Here is a 19277-nt window from a genome sequence, read left to right on the forward strand (position 1 = left end):
GCCGGGTACAACTAGGCAGCTGGGGATTGGAATCCACAGTGCAGGGTGCCCAAGCTTTCTGGGCACCCCCACTGCGAACTGCAGTCCGCAGCCACCCCAGAAAATGGCGCTTTCATAGAAGCGCCATCTTCTGGCGCTGTATCCAACTCCTCCAGCTGCCCTGATGCCGGGTGGCTAGCTGGGTAATAATGGAGTTAGGGCTAGCTGTATATTATCAGCTAGCCCTAAGCCCGAAATTCATGGTGTCACGCCAATATTAGACATGGCCACCATGAATTTCTAGTAATGATAAAAAAAAAAACACAACACACAGAAAAATATTTTTATTAGAAATAAAAACACAACACAATTAGTGACTCCATCTTTATTGAAATAAAGAACCCCCCTCCGCAGTAATCCTGGGTTAGGGTCCCGCGCCGTCCAATCCGGATCCAATATCATCTGATCGGTTTGCTGGAAGGCAGAGCGATCAGATGATGTGTCAGGTTAAAGGACGTGAATCACATCACACATCAGCTGATTGTATAAAAGCCAATTATACAATCAGCTGATGCATCAGTAGAAAAAAAAAATAATACTCACTTATGTGCTGTGCTGATTACCGGCAGCTCCTGGAGCGATCGATTGGACAGGAGTCTGATCCTGTACGATCCTGCAGGAGCTGCCGGTAATCAGCTGATGAAGTCCCCTGACTGCAGGATCAGCTGATAGCCGGCCGGGCGCGAAAAAGCCGGCGAGACTACGATCAGCTGATGCGTCAGGTGACTGCATCAGGTGATCCACCGCCAGGTCCTGCAAGCAAGGTCCTGCCCCGGGGAGACTGCACACAGCCAGAGCGGCGGGACCGGGACAGGAGCTGGGAGCGGGCATGGCACCGGGACCCTGCAGACAGGTGAGTATATATGACATTTTTTTTTTCTACTGTTCATTTTGGTTTTCGCCGCTGCCTCCACCTCCCGCCCAGACATGGCGCCGCACGGAGCTGACTTGGCACCGGGCAGGTTGTGGACGCAGCGGTGACGGTACCGGGAGGATTCATGCTTCTGTGTTTACCAACAGAAGGAATCCTCTTCCTGTACACGTCACTGTAGTACCCACCCCTTGCGTTTATAGCTGCGTTTTTAGTCATAGAAACGCGGCTATATGCGTTTTTCATTGCGTTGTTGAACATTCATTGAACTCAATGGGTGAAAAACGCAGAAATAATTGACATGCTGCATTTTTGTGGTCACCACAAAAACGCAGCTACAAAAAAAACGCTGTGTGCGGACAGCACTTCTGAAAACCCATAGACATTGCTGGGGAAGCAATGTCACTGCGTTTTCAGCACAAAAACGCGGTAAAAAAACGCCTCTAAAAACGCGGCAAAAACGCCTAGTGCGCACAAGGCCTTAAGGTGGCCATACACCTTAGATAGGTGTCAACCGAACAATCTGGCCTACAGTAGTGATGAGCAAGCACTACCATGCTCGTGTACTAGTAACCAGTAACTCACTCATCACTAGTTATGAGTACTGAGCACCCGAGCATGGTAGTGCCCGCTCATCACTAGTTACCAGTACTGAGCACCCGAGCATGGTAGTGTCCACTCATCACTAGTTACCAGTACTGAGCACCCGAGCATGGTAGTGCCCGCTCATCACTAGTTACCAGTACAGAGCACCCGAGCATGGTAGTGCCCACTCATCACTAGTTACGAGTACCGAGCACCCGAGCATGGTAGTGCCCGCTCATCACTAGTTACGAGTACAGGGCACCCGAGCATGGTAGTGCCCGCTCATCACTAGTTACCAGTACTGAGCCCCCGAGCATGGTAGTGCCCGCTCATCACTAGTTACCAGTACTGAGCACCTGAGCATGGTAGTGCCTGCTCATCACTAGTTACCAGTACTGAGCACCCGAGCATGGTAGTGCCCGCTCATCACTAGTTACCAGTACTGAGCACCCGAGCATGGTAGTGCCCACTCATCACTAGTTACCAGTACTGAGCACCTGAGCATGGTAGTGCCCGCTCATCACTAGTTACCAGTACTGAGCACCTGAGCATGGTAGTGCCCGCTCATCACTAGTTACCAGTACTGAGCACCTGAGCATGGTAGTGCCTGCTCATCACTAGTTACCAGTACTGAGCACCCGAGCATGGTAGTGCCCGCTCATCACTAGTTACCAGTACTGAGCACCCGAGCATGGTAGTGCCCGCTCATCACTAGTTACCAGTACTGAGCACCTGAGCATGGTAGTGCCCGCTCATCACTAGTTACCAGTACTGATCACCTGAGCATGGTAGTGCCCGCTCATCACTAGTTACCACTAATGAGCACCCGAGCATGGTAGTGCCCGCTCATCACTAGTTACGAGTACTGAGCACCCGAGCAAGGTAGTGCTCGCTCATCACTAGTTACCAGTACTGAGCACCCGAGCATGGTAGTGCCTCCTCATCACTAGTTACGAGTACCGAGCACCTGAGCATGGTAGTGCCCGCTCATCACTAGTTACGAGTACTCAGCACCCGAGCATGGTAGTGCCCGCTCATCACTAGTTACGAGTACTGAGCACCTGAGCATGGTAGTGCCCGCTCATCACTAGTTACGAGTACTGAGCACCCGAGCATGGTAGTGCCCGCTCATCACTAGTTACCAGTACTGAGCACCTGAGCATGGTAGTGCCCGCTCATCACTAGTTACGAGTACTGAGCACCCGAGCATGGTAGTGCTCGCTCATCACTAGTTACCAGTACTGAGCACCCGAGCATGGTAGTGCCCGCTCATCACTAGTTACGAGTATTGAGCACCCGAGCATGATAGTGCCCGCTCATCACTAGTTACGAGTACTGAGCACCTGAGCATGGTAGTGCCCGCTCATCACTAGTTACGAGTACTGAGCACCCGAGCATGGTAGTGCTCGCTCATCACTAGTTACCAGTACTGAGCACCTGAGCATGGTAGTGCCCGCTCATCACTAGTTACCAGTACTGAGCACCCGAGCATGGTAGTGCCCGCTCATCACTAGTTACCAGTACTGAGCACCCGAGCATGGTAGTGCCCGCTCATCACTAGTTACCAGTACTGAGCACCCGAGCATGGTAGTGCTCGCTCATCACTAGTTACCAGTACAGAGCACCCGAGCATGGTAGTGCCCGCTCATCACTAGCCAATCGTTATCACTCCTCAGTTTCCCCTACAACTCAACTCAACTGACTGCTCCTGAGAGAGCCGCTGCCAAAACACCAAATCAAAGAATTAGCCTGGACCCTTCTCTCCCACCATTATCAGCGGAAGAGTCTGGAAATCCCCATTCATACTAGGCGATTGGCTGGTCCAGATGAAACTGGCGAGTTTGGCTGCATTTGATGTTAAAAATAGATTAAAATCAGCCAGTGGGGTCAGCTATGGTTCCTCTATGGATAGTTGGATCTAAAAATTTTGTTCAATTATCAAAGACAAAATGGCCAAAAGGCTGCACATATCATTCATTAAAGAGACAAGTAGGATATAATGCAGGACATCCCGCTGATATTTCTGCTCTTAGTTCCTTGTGCTATAGAAGCCTTTGGTTTTTATGATGTAGGTGACATAATTATACACAGGGTGGTCCAAAAGTAGGTGGACAGTGTGTGTAATAGGGTTATCAAACAGGGTGTAAAGTGAAACTGACTCAGTTGCCCTTAGCAACCAATCAGATTCCACCTTTCATTTTCCAAAGAGTCTGTGAAGAATGAAAAGTGGAATCTGATTGGTTGCTAAGGGCAACTGAGTCAGTTTCACTTTACACCCTGTTTGATAACCCTATTACACACACTGTCCACCTACTTTTGGACCACCCTGTGTAATAAGCGCCATCATGTCTATTCCAATCACCATAACGGAGTCTGTCCCCATCGCTCCGTGTTACCTGTCGTAGGCACAGTCTGTGCTGCTTTTTACCGTCGTATCCACATTGTCGTCAATCAGCCATATAAACTCCTGGTTGGTCCTCAGGCGAATGTTCTTCCAGTATTTCTTGGGGACATAGCTACAGTCAGCGTTAAAGTCACCCATGAAGATAAAGTTCTATATAAAGAAAGACATGAGGATATTTAGAGTCAGAAAACTCCAAATTTTAGATGTCAGCAAATCCCCCACAGTTAAAAAGGAGAGGAGGAAGCATCACCCAAACATTTGGAAAAACACATTGGCCCCAATTCATAATGTTAAGTTACTAGTTTGTTAGCTAATAATTTGGAGCAACATAGGCACCGCATCAAGCAGGCCACCTTCCAGCAAGATAGGAGTACAATAGATGGACGACCAGGCACATGAGTAATGGGAATAGAAGGTTTCTAGAGACAGTGACTAAAGGCCGCTTTACACGCTGCGATATTGTGACCGATATCGCTAGCGTGGGTACCCGCCCCCATCGGTTGTGCGACACGGGCAAATCGCTGCGCGTGGCGCACAACATTGCGCGGACCCGTCACACTACTTACCTGCGACGTCGCTGTGACCGGCGATCCGCCTCCTTTCTAAGGGGGCGGTTCATTCAGCGTCAAAGCGCCGTCACAGCAGCGTCACTGAACCGCCGCCCAATAGAAGCGGAGGGACGGAGATGAGCGGGATGAACATCCCGCTCACCTCCTTCCTTACGCATTGCGGGCGGGAGGCGGGTAAGGAGAGGTTCCTCGTTCCTGCGGTGTCACACGGAGCGATGTGTGCTGCCGCAGGAACGACGAACTACATCGTTACTGCAGCAGCAACGATATTCGAGAATGGACCCCCATGTCACCGATGAGCGATTTTGCACGTTTTTGCGATGATGCAAAATCGCTTATAGATGTCACACGCAATGGCATCGCTAAAGCGACCGGATGTGCTTCACCAATTCCGTGACCCCAACGAGATCGCTTGAGCAATGTCACAGCGTGTAAAGCGGCCTTAATGACCGGGCTGCAGCTCCACTGTGTCTGTAACATGGCTGACAGTGATAATGCCTGAAATAAGAAGTAGAGAACTAAGGTGTCACAAGGCGTTTTGCTCTAGACTCACCGAGTGTCATCGCAGCATCAGATCGTTCAGACTACAAACTCTGACACTTCTCACTATACTTTCTCTGGTGCTACTGAGTTGTACAAACAGGCTCGGGTGTCAACCAGCTGTGTGCTCATTAGTGATCGGTCTAGCAGGAGTTAATTTCTGCTAGCCTGATTGTTACCTTTTTGATCACCTGTTGTGGGAGACCTATCACATTTACTTCCTCTATTTTTTTATTTTTTATTTTTTTTTTAAGATGGAGGATTTTGTCTTCCTATGCTGACTATAGCTTTCTGCTACACTAGTCCATATGTTGTTGCTTTTCAGCCTAGTGGTTTACTGTATGTTGCTTGGTGTGCTGTGGCATTCCTCCTGTCATTTGGTTATTTCCTCCCTGCTATAGTTTTTCTCCTTACCACTTGTTGTCTGATTACTCTGTGTAACCATGCTGAGTGAGATATTTTGGTTTCCCCCGTTTGTCTATTACTGTTGGTGTTTACAAGTGCCTGTGCCCCCCCAGGATAAGGAGAAATGGGGTACTAGATAAGGGCTGGTGAGGAGCAAGGGTAAGAAGGTGGCTCAGACAACGTAACCATTAGATGTATCTCTGGGATCAGGGACTACTAGGCCCCCCTACCCTGAGAGCCAGTTTAGGAGCCCTGGACCTTTGTTATCCCCTCATACACCGTGCTCATACCCGTGCTCTTTCACACATCAGTGTTTTTGGTACATCTCCATTATTTTTATGGATTGGTCACAGACACATTAAAAGCATTGTACCTATTCACATTCATTTTTTGGTCAAACTGATTATCTGCAAAGAAAAGTGGAGCCATGTAATATTTTGTTCCATCTTAAAGTTCAAAGATCCATAATGTGAAGCCCATACACTACAATAGGAAGCTACAACTTTATGTGGTAAAAAAAGATTTATAACAGTTGATATTTATAAGAAGTTGTGTTGTTCTTCTAACCTTCATGTTTTATCATTTTTCTAGCAAATTAAATCAAAAATACAATTAGGAGTTTTCAACCCAAGAGCAAACTTTTGGCAACTTGGTAAATACATATGTTTTGTAATGTACACACTGTTAGGATTTGGCTCTGCTAGCCAGTTTGAGCTGTCATTGTGTGGCCACAAGTAAGCCATTAGCATGGTCCGACTAGATTTCTACCTTCTTTTCTCAACACTCCATGCAAATCGCATACATGTGATCATGACACAACCCCAAAATCGGCCAGCAGAGCCAAATCCTAACAGTGTGCACATTACACATTGATTATTATCAACAAGCCTGGGATGAAAAACCCCTTTAATGTAACTTGCAGAGACAAATATACTGGTTATTATTACAATGGGTGATTACAGTATATCCAGGACAAACCTCAACTTTCCATTTCTGCTTCACATCAAGATATACATCATAAAGTTCATCAATTTCCCGGATGGCGGCCTCGGGTGTTGTATGCTGAGGAATGATCACAAAATCTATTGGGAGAAATACAGGATAAATTACAGGTTGTCCATGCACCACATATGCAAACAATGGGATCCACACGTCCATGGTTCATGGCACACTCCCACCATTTAACATTCATGGTGCGCACTTCCAAGTCCAGCTCCTGTCGCATGTGCACTAAAATCCAGATGCCGCGTGACACCGCTCACTGTGCATGCACCAGATCGTACATTCTGGGACATACTGACTAGATACTAATTTAAAACTAGGGTCATATTGATAAGGAATCTAATTACTCATAGATTGACAACTCTTCACAAGTTTCTTACAGTAGTCACACAATGCTCTGTGAGCTACATGGAATCATCTAGAATGGATACATGAGATATAGGATCTTTCTAACAGTGTTTTCCACTATTTTATACTAATACTAAAGAAGAGATACAAGAATGATATTGATACTTCCATGAATGGTTCACTGTTCACACTCATAATGACGACCAGCAAGGGCGTAACGATCGCGACCGGGCCCAGGGGTACAGCTAAAATACATTGCAGCACAGAGACTTGTTGGGTCCCTTGCAATGCGATGTGCTGGCAGCCAATTAAGGCTATGAATATTCACTGCTTCCCATGCCCATAATTCAGGGTGTGGGCAGCAGAGAATATATTGGCACCTGGCAGCTGACCACACTGTAAGTGGGCGCACAGTGACGTCATGCGCTGTGCTACTTACACGCTGGTCAGTTGCGGCATGCCATCATTGAAGGAGGACATCGGGGGAAGGTGAGTATAATCGTTTATTTTTCTTTACTCTGTGCGGCGCTCGGGGGTATCATATGTACCAGGATGTGGTCAGTATCAGGACATAAACTAGGCTGGGGCTTTTATGGCGACATGTATACCAGGATGGGGCCATTATGGGGACATATATACCAGGATGGGGCCATTATGGGGACATATATACCAGGAAGGGGGCATGATGGGGACATACAATGGGTCCACCCATATCCTGTCCACTGCCATTAACTTGAGAACGGCGGCAGCTAAAGGCATAGAAGTGGTGTCTAGGTATAGTAAAGTAGCCATGCGCTACGCAATGAAACCACCTATAGCGCCACCTGGTGGAAAACAACGTAGTTGGCATTTTTATCTCGAAAATGGAACGAGATAGAGAAAAAATGTGAATTACAAAGTTGTAGGGCATCATCAATTCAATACGAATCGACACCTTGCATACAGAAAAGCTATGATTAGTACGTGTAAAACTCACAAGGCTGCGGATGTGGAGCGATACCTCATGGAGACCTTCCTACAAGTCATTGGGTATGGTGGCTGTGTGGAGTGGCCTCCGCTCACCTGACCTGACCCCATTGGACTTCTTTCTGTGAGGTCACATCAAACAGCAGGTGTATGCGACCCCTCCACCAACATTGCAGGACCTACGACGACGTATCACAGATGCTTGTGTAATACGGCGACCTGCCATATTGCACAACGTGCAGCAAGATACAGTATGCTGTCCAGAGTCCAGATGTGCATTGCAGCTGACGGTGGCCACTTTGAGCATCTAAGTTACATGAGCGCCATATGCGTGACCAGCATTCAATGTTTTTTTTGGGGGGGGGGTCATGGGTTTCATACCATAGCATTTCTGTATGCAAGGTGTCGATTCGAATTGAATTGATGATGCCATACAACTTTGTAATTCACTTTTTTTCTCTATCTCGTTCCATGTTCGAGATAAACATGTTAACTCCGTTGTTTTCCACCAGGTGGCGCTATAGGTGGTTTCATTGCGTAGTGCATGGCTACTTTACTATACCTAGACACCACTTCTATGCCTATAGCTGCCGCCGTTCTCAAGTTAATGGCAATGGACAGGATATGCGTGGACACACTGTATATACCTGGATGAGGTCATATATACCAGGAAAGGCCATGATGGGGACATATATACCAGGATGTGGCCATGATGGGGACATATATACCAGGAGGGTGCTATACGTACTAGAATATAGCTATGATGAGGTCATACACCAGGATGGGGGACATATTTACCATGACGTGGCCCAGGATGGCAGCCATTAGTACAGAATGGGGGTCTGTACTACACAATTAAGGGGGAAGGGAGCAATAGGTCTTTATACGGTTTAGAAAGCTACATTGGCCCATACATCTAACCAACATGTGGAGGGGTGGCCCAGGCTCAAACTTTGCATCAGGGCCATTGGGCTCTAGTTACACCACTGATGACCAGTCTTACCGTTTTTATAGGTTTTGAACCAGACAACAAATGGTTCTCTGGAAAAGGCATCAATGTCTCCAACTTGGTGGTCATGATACTGATAAACGTCTTTCACCGAGACCAGATGCTTCCTGCAATGGACAGAATATTTTGGAAATTGTATCTTACTGAGCTCATGTCTACTGGTCACAAAGTATTGAATGAGTATTGACGAGATGTTGTCCAGAATGTCCACAACCCACTCACCTATAAATAAAGGCATACTGCTCTTTGTAGGTCTTGCGTCCGAGCCTCTGGCTAATGATTAAGTTAAAGTCATCTTCCATCTCTGTCTGGCTGCAAGAAAACAGAAAAATCTGAACTTTACGAAGATCAAGTCGATGATGAGGTCTCCAAGAGACCTCTGGGTTTAGGCCTCATGTTGGTCCAGACTCATTATGGGTCCACCATTGTTACCAAGAGGCATAACTTTAGAACGAAAAGGCCAAAACTAAAAATAAAAACTGTTTTAGAATCAGTGAAAGGTCCTCTTTAAGGATTAGTTGGGTTCTTTAACAGTTTTTTTTCTGGGAAAATCTCTTCAACTTGGAATCATTTTACAAAAACAGAGAATTGGAGGAGAACAAACAAGGATTATGTTCTAAGTTCATCCTATTCATTAAAGAGACATTTACTGTTGGGTAGAGATATCCTTTTTGTAATTCATTAAATCATTTGCAAAAAAAAAAACAGATTAAAACCTAACAATAGTATGTCAAGCATGAAAAAAAGACATTAGGCAAAGACAGATCAAATACAAAACTGGAAAAGTGAGTCAAGACGTGTTCTCCATAAATTACCAAATAACAATGGACTTCTATGAAAGGAGCGCGCCAGCCAAAATGATAAATAAAGGATTTGACCTGGTCCAAGGTGATAAATGAGAGAAACAAGACCCTACTCTGCAACCCTAAATCAGTGGTCTACAGATCCTCAGCCAGATGACAAGGCTCGGTCAAGGATTGGACATTATGGGGAGATAAGGTATGCACACCAGTGACTATGGAAGGGGAATACATGGAATAGCAGAAACTGCTGTGTGAATACTGACATGAAAAATTCAATAGCTATTTGTAAGAATGAAATGTGAAAAATGGAACCTGCATTACTGCCATGAATATATGAATAAAGAGAAATTTAGCTACTGAATTGATCAATGCAGAAGAGCCCCAACACTACGCCAAAGTATTTCTCTACGTTGGGGTCCCTAGCTTGTGTGTGTCCTCTCATGCAGTTAAAAAACTTACCGTGTATGGGACGCTGAGACCCAGGCTATATATGCGTATAATGTGGATTGGCAATAGGTGTGTATGGGGAGGGTTCACAAACGAAAAACTACTAACATTAAGGAATAACGTTTGGAACTCCATTCTATGTCTGAACTGGGTGCAAAAAACCTAAAAAACATCACTATGGGGAGATAAGGTATGCACACCAGTGACTATGGAAGGGGAATACATGGAATAGCAGAAACTGCTGTGTGAATACTGACATGAAAAATTCAATAGCTATTTGTAAGAATGAAATGTGAAAAATGGAACCTGCATTACTGCCATGAATATATGAATAAAGAGAAATTTAGCTACTGAATTGATCAATGCAGAAGAGCCCCAACACTACGCCAAAGTATTTCTCTACGTTGGGGTCCCTAGCTTGTGTGTGTCCTCTCATGCAGTTCCATTTTTCACATTTCATTCTTACAAATAGCTATTGAATTTTTCATGTCAGTATTCACACAGCAGTTTCTGCTATTCCATGTATTCCCCTTCCATAGTCACTGGTGTGCATACCTTATCTCCCCATAGTGATGTTTTTTAGGTTTTTTGCACCCAGTTCAGACATAGAATGGAGTTCCAAACGTTATTCCTTAAGGATTGGACATTGACTTATAGGGTAACTAATTGTAAAAAGTTACTTCTAAGAAGTTCAAAAAAGTTACTTATCGGTAAAATATTTTGGTTAAAATAAAATTAACTCACTGATTACCTCCTTGTTTCCTCTAAAAACGTTTTTAAGCAGATTTACAGCACCACTCCTTATTGAGCTTCTTTCAGGTTTTGCGGGAGTGTGAGTAACCCATCACCTCTATGTATAAAGTTGACCTCACCTGTTCAGTTTTGCCATTAGTGAGTTAATCACTCTGTCCGTGCCGTCTTTGATCTCCATCAATAGCATTACGTCACAGCGAGATACAACCTAAATGATAAGGAATATTAGGATAAGTAATAATCACTGCATCAAAAAATGTTATTTTTTTTATAGCCGTCACCACATTCATAGAACATACCAATACCACCAATGCTTTAAATCATCTGCACTGATCATTGTGATTAAAAAAGGGCCTTTTATTTTAGGTTTCATTCACTTTCAATGATTTTAAGACACACTAGTATATATATATATATATATATATATATATATCATGATGTTTATTAAAATACAAGATTAGTAATCTTGCAATTTTCACACTGGGGTATTTTACTTCTCTATTACCTGTCCTTTCAGGGAGAGTTTTCAGCAGGCTCATTATCATCACAGACAGTATTACTATTACAGATGCACACAGCTGATAACACAGGACCCGACAACCACAATATGAGATGTCACAACTTCCTGCCTCACAATGAGCGATATGATGTTATCGGAATTATATTGGTTGTCCGAGGTTAGCTCCTTCATGCTCATGATGTATTTACATTTGGATCCTTACTACAACGACAAAATGTCACCGAGGATCAAGCTTGGTGGATTTTAAGCCATAAGGGTTGCAGAACAATTGAAGGGAGACCTTGTCACGAACCACCGGGGGGGTCACTCAGAAATCCCCCGCGCTGGCTACCAGTACGTCACAATCGGGGGGTAACAAGTGGGGGTCACCCCTCCTTTATACCTCCCGACCGACAGACAGAGCACGTGACGCGCTCTCTAGCGCCCCTCTTATAGTCAGGCCAATTATGGAATTGCCCGACAATAAGCAAGGAGGCCGCTATACTACTTATGCCGATTATTGAAGGGTCCCCGGTGAGAGTAAGGTATATATTCCCCCGACCTCCGCGGGCGGAATATATAAAATCTCCCCGAATCTCACTGGCCTCCCCACAATAATCCTTGGCACAATTCGCTGCCACCAACCGATTTACGGTAACTATTAGCCGAACACACAGACGTGGGATTCAAGATCGAGATAACAGAACAGCCCAAGATTAATTATATAATTTAATCAGCCTAAAGCACACTAGAAACTACAATATATACAATAGGGAATCTACAGAATATACATATGTCAGAGTACAGTTACAATCAAAGCATGGGTTACAAACAGGCATACACAGTTCCAGCAGTTACCTTGTTGCGTCTGGCCACAGGGGGGCGCTGTACCCAGGTTTCTAGGATCCTTCCCACAGATGTTTCCTACACGTGCCCCCAGCGAAAGAACGCTGGAAAATGGCCGAAGTAGGGTTATCAACCTGGGCAGATCCAGGTCCCCTCCTACCTTAGTGACCTCACAGGGAAGCACTGCCACTCCCCCTGCATGGATCAGAATTATCCAGCAAAGGGGATATTGGCCATAACTTTGCCTGGGAGCGTCGTAGGCGGACGCCAATGCTCTCATTGTGACAGTTATGAATTTAGCTACAGAACGAGGGGACTCATGACCTGTCTGCCAGTTCCCCATTGGCTGATATCACGCCTGGGGCATTTCCCAATGTCCTGCTCCCATAAAAAGGGTGTGCCGGCATCGTCCGCATGCGGAGACACCATTTTTATGGTTGCCATATTTATCGGAAATATGGCTTGCGAGATATGAACCATTTTTTACTGGAGTCGTTCTGTCTGGCTACTTCCAGAGCCTTGCTAATTAGATACAACTCTTGTTACAGGGTGACGGCAGGGAGTCATCCTGTGTCCATTGTTCCCACACCACCTCATTTCCATATCACAGGACATGGCCATGGGATTTGTTGCTAAACCAGTTGTGTGAAGGAAAGGGGGGGTGACACCAGGAGAGGGCTTCCTGACATACTTGAATATCATGATTTATCGTCATATCTCCGGATTTACCTCACACCTCCCCCCTTTTGAGGGCGCTAGGGGGCAGCACACTCCGGTGTTCCCCCGTGCGCCCGTCCGCGACCTCTCCTTGTCGGGACAGCCCGTCTGCGTTACCGTGGTCACGGCCCCTTTTGTGGCGAATGGTGAAGTTGTATTGCTGGAGCGCAAGGCTCCATCGCAACAATCGCCCATTCGTCCCAGAGACGGTGTGCAACCAGCTGAGGGGATTGTGGTCCGTCTCCACGATGAAGTGGCGCCCGTATAGATAGGGTTGCAGACGCTGCAGGGCCCACACTATGGCCAGGCACTCCTTCTCCATCGTGGAATAGGCAACTTCCCTTGGTAACAGATTCCTGCTCAGGTACAAGACTGGGTGCTCTTGGCTCGCAGAGTCCACCTGGCTGAGCACCGCACCGAGGCCGAAGTCACTGGCGTCGGTCTGTACTACAAACGGCCGCGTGAAGTCGGCTGCCTGTAGCACGGGCGGGCTGGACAGGGCGTCCTTTAGGGCCCGGAAGGCTGTCTCGCAGTCCATTGTCCAATCGACTGCAGAGGGCAGCTTCTTCTTGGTGAGGTCCGTCAAGGGCTTTGCCAGGCTACTATAGCATGGAACAAACCTCCTATAGTACCCAGCGGTCCCCAAGAAGGACATCACCTGCTTCTTGGTCCTGGGGGTGGGCCAGGATGCGATGGCTTCCACTTTCTCAGGCTCGGGCTTCAGTGTTCTCCCACCTACCCGGTGACCGAGGTACTGGACCTCGCTCATGGCCAGCTGACACTTTCCCGGCTTGATGGTCAAACCTGCCCGGTGGATCCGCCTGAGCACCTGTGCTAGATGCTCTAGGTGATCTTCCCAGGTGGGACTGAAGACGGCAATGTCATCCAGGTACGCGGCCGCGTACCCTTCAAGTCCCTTGAGCAGGGTGTTGACCATCCGCTGGAAAGTGGCAGGGGCATTCCTCATCCCGAATGGCATCACCGTGGACTCGTACAGTCCAAATGGGGTAATAAAGGCAGAGCGTTCCCTGGCCTTGCGAGTCAGGGGGATCTGCCAATATCCCCGGCTCAGATCCATGATGGTCAGGTACTGAGCCCCGGCCAACTGATCGAGCAGGTCATCGATGCGTGGCATTGGGTACGCATCGGCGACCGTGACAGCATTGAGCCCCCTGTAGTCCACGCAGAACCGAGTGGTTCGGTCCTTCTTAGGGACGAGGACTACAGGCGAGGCCCAAGCGCTGTTGGATGCCTGGATCACCCCCAGCTTCAGCATCTCGTCAATCTCCTGGCGCATGTGTTGCTGCACCTCCAGGGAGACCCGATATGCTGAACGCCGGATCGGGGGATGATCCCCAGTGTCCACGTGATGGACAGCCAAGTCAGTCCTTCCGGGCTGGTTGGTAAACAACCCCTGGAAGGGGTGTAGGGTGGCCCACAGCTGGGACCGTTGGTCCTCCAAGAGCTGGTGGCCAACCTCCACATCCTCAATGGATCCGCCTGCCCTAACCTGGGCTAGCATATCCAAGAGGGTTTCCGCTTCTCCCTCCTCGGGCAGGTTGCACACGGGGAGCGCACATGCCTCCCGCTCATGATGTGCCTTCATCATGTTCACATGGAAGGGCTTCCGCCTTCCACGGGCAGGGTCCAGGGTGACCAGGTACGTCACAGGGTTGAGCTGCTGGTACACGAGGTATGGGCCTTCCCAGGCTGCCTGAAGCTTGTCCTGTGGTACGGGGACCAGTACCCACACCTTTTGACCCACTTGGTAGGTCCTCTCACAAGCGTTCTGGTCGTACCAACGCTTCTGATCGGCCTGGGCTTGAGCCATATTGTCGTGTACCAGTTGCGTCAAGGCCTGCATTTTGTCCCGGAAGCGCATGACATACTCGATAACCGACACTCCAGGGGTGGCCAAATCCCCTTCCCAAGCCTCTTTCACCAGAGCCAGGGGGCCCCGCACACGTCGCCCGTACAGGAGCTCAAACGGTGAGAATCCTGTTGAGGCCTGTGGAACCTCCCGGTAAGCAAATAACAGGTGTGGGAGATACCGCTCCCAGTCACGCCCATGGGAGTCGACCAACATCTTAAGCATCTGCTTTAAGGTGCCATTGAACCGCTCGCACAGGCCATTAGTCTGTGGATGGTACGGGCTGGCCACCAGATGTCGCACCTGGACTTGCTTACAGAGGGCCTCCATCAGCTGGGACATGAATTGGGTCCCCCGGTCAGTGAGCATTTCCTGGGGAAAACCCACTCGGGAGAAAATCTCCAGCAATGCGGTGGCCACCTTGTCAGCCCGAATGGACGACAAGGCCACTGCTTCTGGGTACCGGGTGGCATAGTCCACTACCGTCAGTATGAAGCGTTTCCCGGAGCTGCTGGGGATGGCCAGCGGGCCGACCAGATCCACAGCCACCCTCCTGAAAGGCTCATCGATGATTGGCAGAGATACCAGTGGGGCTTTGGGGCGTGGCCCCGCCTTCCCCACTCTCTGACAGGTTTCACACGAACGGCAGTAGGCAGCCACATCGGCCCCCATTTTTGGCCAGTAGAAATGCTGGTTTAACCTGGCCTTGGTCTTAGCGATCCCTAGGTGTCCGGCCATCGGAATCTCATGTGCGATCCGCAACAACTCCGTCCGGAACGGATAGGGTACCACCAACTGTCGGTCCCTGGGCCACGCCTCCGGTGAACCCTGCTGGACCGTGGCCCGGTACAGCCGTCCTTGGTCCCAGACCACTCGCTCCGGGTCCGAGTCCGAGGGAGGCTGTGCCGCCTGCTCCTTAAGAGCTTTCAGGCTGTCGTCAGCTTCTAACGCTGCCTGAAACCCCTGACTAGATGTGGCCAGAATCGACGAGACTGTCACATCTTCAGTCAGTACCCCGGGACCTGTGTCCTGGCCTCCACCTGACTCGGCTGCCACTTGGTCAGAAGGGGAAGAGCTATCGGACCTCCGGGAGGCCCCTTGGCTTCCAGCACTCCCACTGCGGGTGACAGCGGCCACAGCCGCTGCGACCGTGGGTCGTGCCTGCTCCTCCTCCGTTCCTGACCAAGTCGCCGGTTCAGGCAGACCTACCTGGCTTCCTGACACCCCGGTTGTGGGGGAACCATGCACCGAGATCTTACCTGGGAGCACTTCCGCTCCTGGACCGGCCCCAATCTCACCTGCCTGTTCCCCTCCTGCAGCAACAGAACCCCGCTGTGAAATCTCTGGGGACCCCACATTTGCTGTGGTAGCCCCCACCCCACACACTGGTCCTCCCCCTGCAGCACCCTGCTCTCTGCTTATCCCTTCAGAGGGCAACAGATCCCAGCTCACAGGCTGATTACTTGTAGAGGCATTGTCACACCTTTCTCTGACCCCCTCCCCTGTCACAGCTGCAGCTGAGTGTGTGTCTATGGTGTCTATGCAAGCAGAAATATCAGAGTTCACTCCCTCCTCCCTTACATCATTCATAGATAACACATTAACATTGTCCGGAGGCATGTCAGTACTGGCTGAAGGTTCAGCCCTTGGTTGGGGCCCAAACTGGGAGGTTATCTGCCCCAAATCTGTGCCAAGTTGCACGTTTGCAGGGATCCGATCAGTTACCCCCACCTCCCTCACCCCTCGCCCTGCGCCCCAGTCCACATAAATGTCAGCGACAGGCAGCGCCGGGTCAATGCCTCCAATCCCGGAGACAGCGAGGGTTTTTCCAGGGATCAAGTCTTGGGGGGACACCATCTCAGGCCGCACCAGAGTCACCTCCGAGGCGCTGTCTCGCAGTCCTATGGTCACAGACCGGCCGACGGTGACAGGTTGGAAGCTGTCCAGGGACCTACCACCACCCCCACCCACACAATACACCTTGGGCGGCCCTTGGGACGGGGACGGAGCCGGGGCCTTGGGACGCTGAGGGCACATGGCCTTGAAGTGTCCAGGTAGGTTGCACTGGTGGCACCGTCTTGGTTCTGCCACGGGCCTGGAGAGGGGAGTTGAGGGGGACACCCCCTGCAGTCTAGGGGCAGGTGGGGCAGTCGCCGAATTCATCTTACCCCCTCTCCAGGTGCTGCTGGTGGCCGCTCTCCTGGCCTCAGGGGCCCGGTTGTTGGTGTAGTCATCGGCAAGGGCAGCTGTAGCCGTGGACCCCTTTGGCTTCTGGTCTCGGATGAACTGGCGGAGATCCTCAGGGCAGTTCCACAAGAGTTGCTCCGTGATGAACAAGTCCAGGATCTCCGGTCCGGTGGAAAGCTGCAGGCCTTGGGTCCAGTGGTCGGCAGCTCGGGCAAGTGCCCGCCGGTGGTCAGCCCAGGAGTCCTTTGGTCCCTTCTGTAGGCTCCGGAACTTCTTGCGGTAGGACTCTGGAGTGAGGTTGTACTGTTGGATCAGGGCCCGCTTGATGGTGTCGTAGCCCTGATCTGCCTCAGCAGGCAAGTCACCAAGGATATCCAGGGCCTTACCCCTTAAACGGGGGGTCAGGTATTTGGCCCACTGGTCCTTGTCCAGATGGTGCTGCAAGCAAGTCCGTTCAAAAGCAGTCAAGAAAGAGTCCAAGTCTCCATCCTTCTCCAGCACTGGGAAGTCCTCAACACGGACCTTTGGGAGTTTGGTGTCTCGAAGGTCACATGTGGCTGATGAGGGCCGGAGCTGAGCTAGCTGCAGCTGGTAGTCACGGTCTGCCTGTCGCTCTCGCTCTTCACGCGCTGCCTGCCGCTCTCGCTCCGCAGCCTCACGCTCTGCGTGCCGCTCTGCCCTGCGCTCTGCCAGGAGTTCCTTGTAGCCCTTCTGGTCTCCAGCCTGGAGAAGGGCCATAGCCATTTGAAGAAGGCTATCCGAGCCTCCCAGGCTCGGTGGAATGGCACGTGGTGATCTGCGGCACGCTGCAGAGCTAGGCGATTCACTGTCCCTTTCAGAGCGGAGGGCTGGCATCTGGCTCGTTGAGGAACCTTGGGTGAGCTCCTCCTCATCTTGTCCAGCAGTGCCAGGTTGCGCAATGTCCTCGGCAGAACGGTTTTCTGGCGTCGAGCTCCTGGAGGACTCGTGGGCAACCTCCTCATTGCTGTCCACAGCACCGTCCTCCCTCTCTTCGGCTCCTGCCTTAGCATTGGCCAGTTGCGTAGCTCTGCTCCTGGTGCCATCAGCCATTCTTGCAGACTTTTGGTCACTGACACAGAACTGACACCTGATGCCTCCACACACCTTACAGTATCTGCACTCTGACACTCTAGTGTTGAGCTAGTCTGAAGACCCCAGCAGCCACAGCTGCTGCAGGCAGTCTTTAGTGTCTGGGAGTATGGGTCTCACACTCACACACACTATTATCTCGATCCCACCGCTATGCCACCAATATGTCACGAACCACCGGGGGGGTCACTCAGAAATCCCCCGCGCTGGCTACCAGTACGTCACAATCGGGGGGTAACAAGTGGGGGTCACCCCTCCTTTATACCTCCCGACCGACAGACAGAGCACGTGACGCGCTCTCTAGCGCCCCTCTTATAGTCAGGCCAATTATGGAATTGCCCGACAATAAGCAAGGAGGCCGCTATACTACTTATGCCGATTATTGAAGGGTCCCCGGTGAGAGTAAGGTATATATTCCCCCGACCTCCGCGGGCGGAATATATAAAATCTCCCCGAATCTCACTGGCCTCCCCACAATAATCCTTGGCACAATTCGCTGCCACCAACCGATTTACGGTAACTATTAGCCGAACACACAGACGTGGGATTCAAGATCGAGATAACAGAACAGCCCAAGATTAATTATATAATTTAATCAGCCTAAAGCACACTAGAAACTACAATATATACAATAGGGAATCTACAGAATATACATATGTCAGAGTACAGTTACAATCAAAGCATGGGTTACAAACAGGCATACACAGTTCCAGCAGTTACCTTGTTGCGTCTGGCCACAGGGGGGCGCTGTACCCAGGTTTCTAGGATCCTTCCCACAGATGTTTCCTACACGTGCCCCCAGCGAAAGAACGCTGGAAAATGGCCGAAGTAGGGTTATCAACCTGGGCAGATCCAGGTCCCCTCCTACCTTAGTGACCTCACAGGGAAGCACTGCCACTCCCCCTGCATGGATCAGAATTATCCAGCAAAGGGGATATTGGCCATAACTTTGCCTGGGAGCGTCGTAGGCGGACGCCAATGCTCTCATTGTGACAGTTATGAATTTAGCTACAGAACGAGGGGACTCATGACCTGTCTGCCAGTTCCCCATTGGCTGATATCACGCCTGGGGCATTTCCCAATGTCCTGCTCCCATAAAAAGGGTGTGCCGGCATCGTCCGCATGCGGAGACACCATTTTTATGGTTGCCATATTTATCGGAAATATGGCTTGCGAGATATGAACCATTTTTTACTGGAGTCGTTCTGTCTGGCTACTTCCAGAGCCTTGCTAATTAGATACAACTCTTGTTACAGGGTGACGGCAGGGAGTCATCCTGTGTCCATTGTTCCCACACCACCTCATTT

The 19277-nt window shown here is 49.6% G+C and overlaps 1 protein-coding gene across 1 annotated transcript in view; it reads right to left on the reverse strand.

Moving 5' to 3' along the window:
* The window catches only part of DNASE1L3 (deoxyribonuclease 1L3), a 42925-nt gene that overhangs the window by 7839 nt on the left and 15809 nt on the right, over positions 1-19277 (reverse strand). The window contains exons 2-6 of the mRNA XM_075321344.1: positions 10861-10949; positions 8961-9050; positions 8733-8845; positions 6392-6495; positions 3892-4049 (exon numbers count right to left, since the gene is read on the reverse strand). Of these exons, the coding sequence (XP_075177459.1) occupies positions 3892-4049; positions 6392-6495; positions 8733-8845; positions 8961-9050; positions 10861-10949 (554 nt within the window). The remainder of the gene's footprint in view (positions 1-3891; positions 4050-6391; positions 6496-8732; positions 8846-8960; positions 9051-10860; positions 10950-19277) is intronic.

Source organism: Anomaloglossus baeobatrachus, chromosome 8 (genome assembly GCF_048569485.1).
Source record: "Anomaloglossus baeobatrachus isolate aAnoBae1 chromosome 8, aAnoBae1.hap1, whole genome shotgun sequence".
In the NCBI taxonomy this organism is placed as follows: domain Eukaryota; kingdom Metazoa; phylum Chordata; class Amphibia; order Anura; family Aromobatidae; genus Anomaloglossus; species Anomaloglossus baeobatrachus.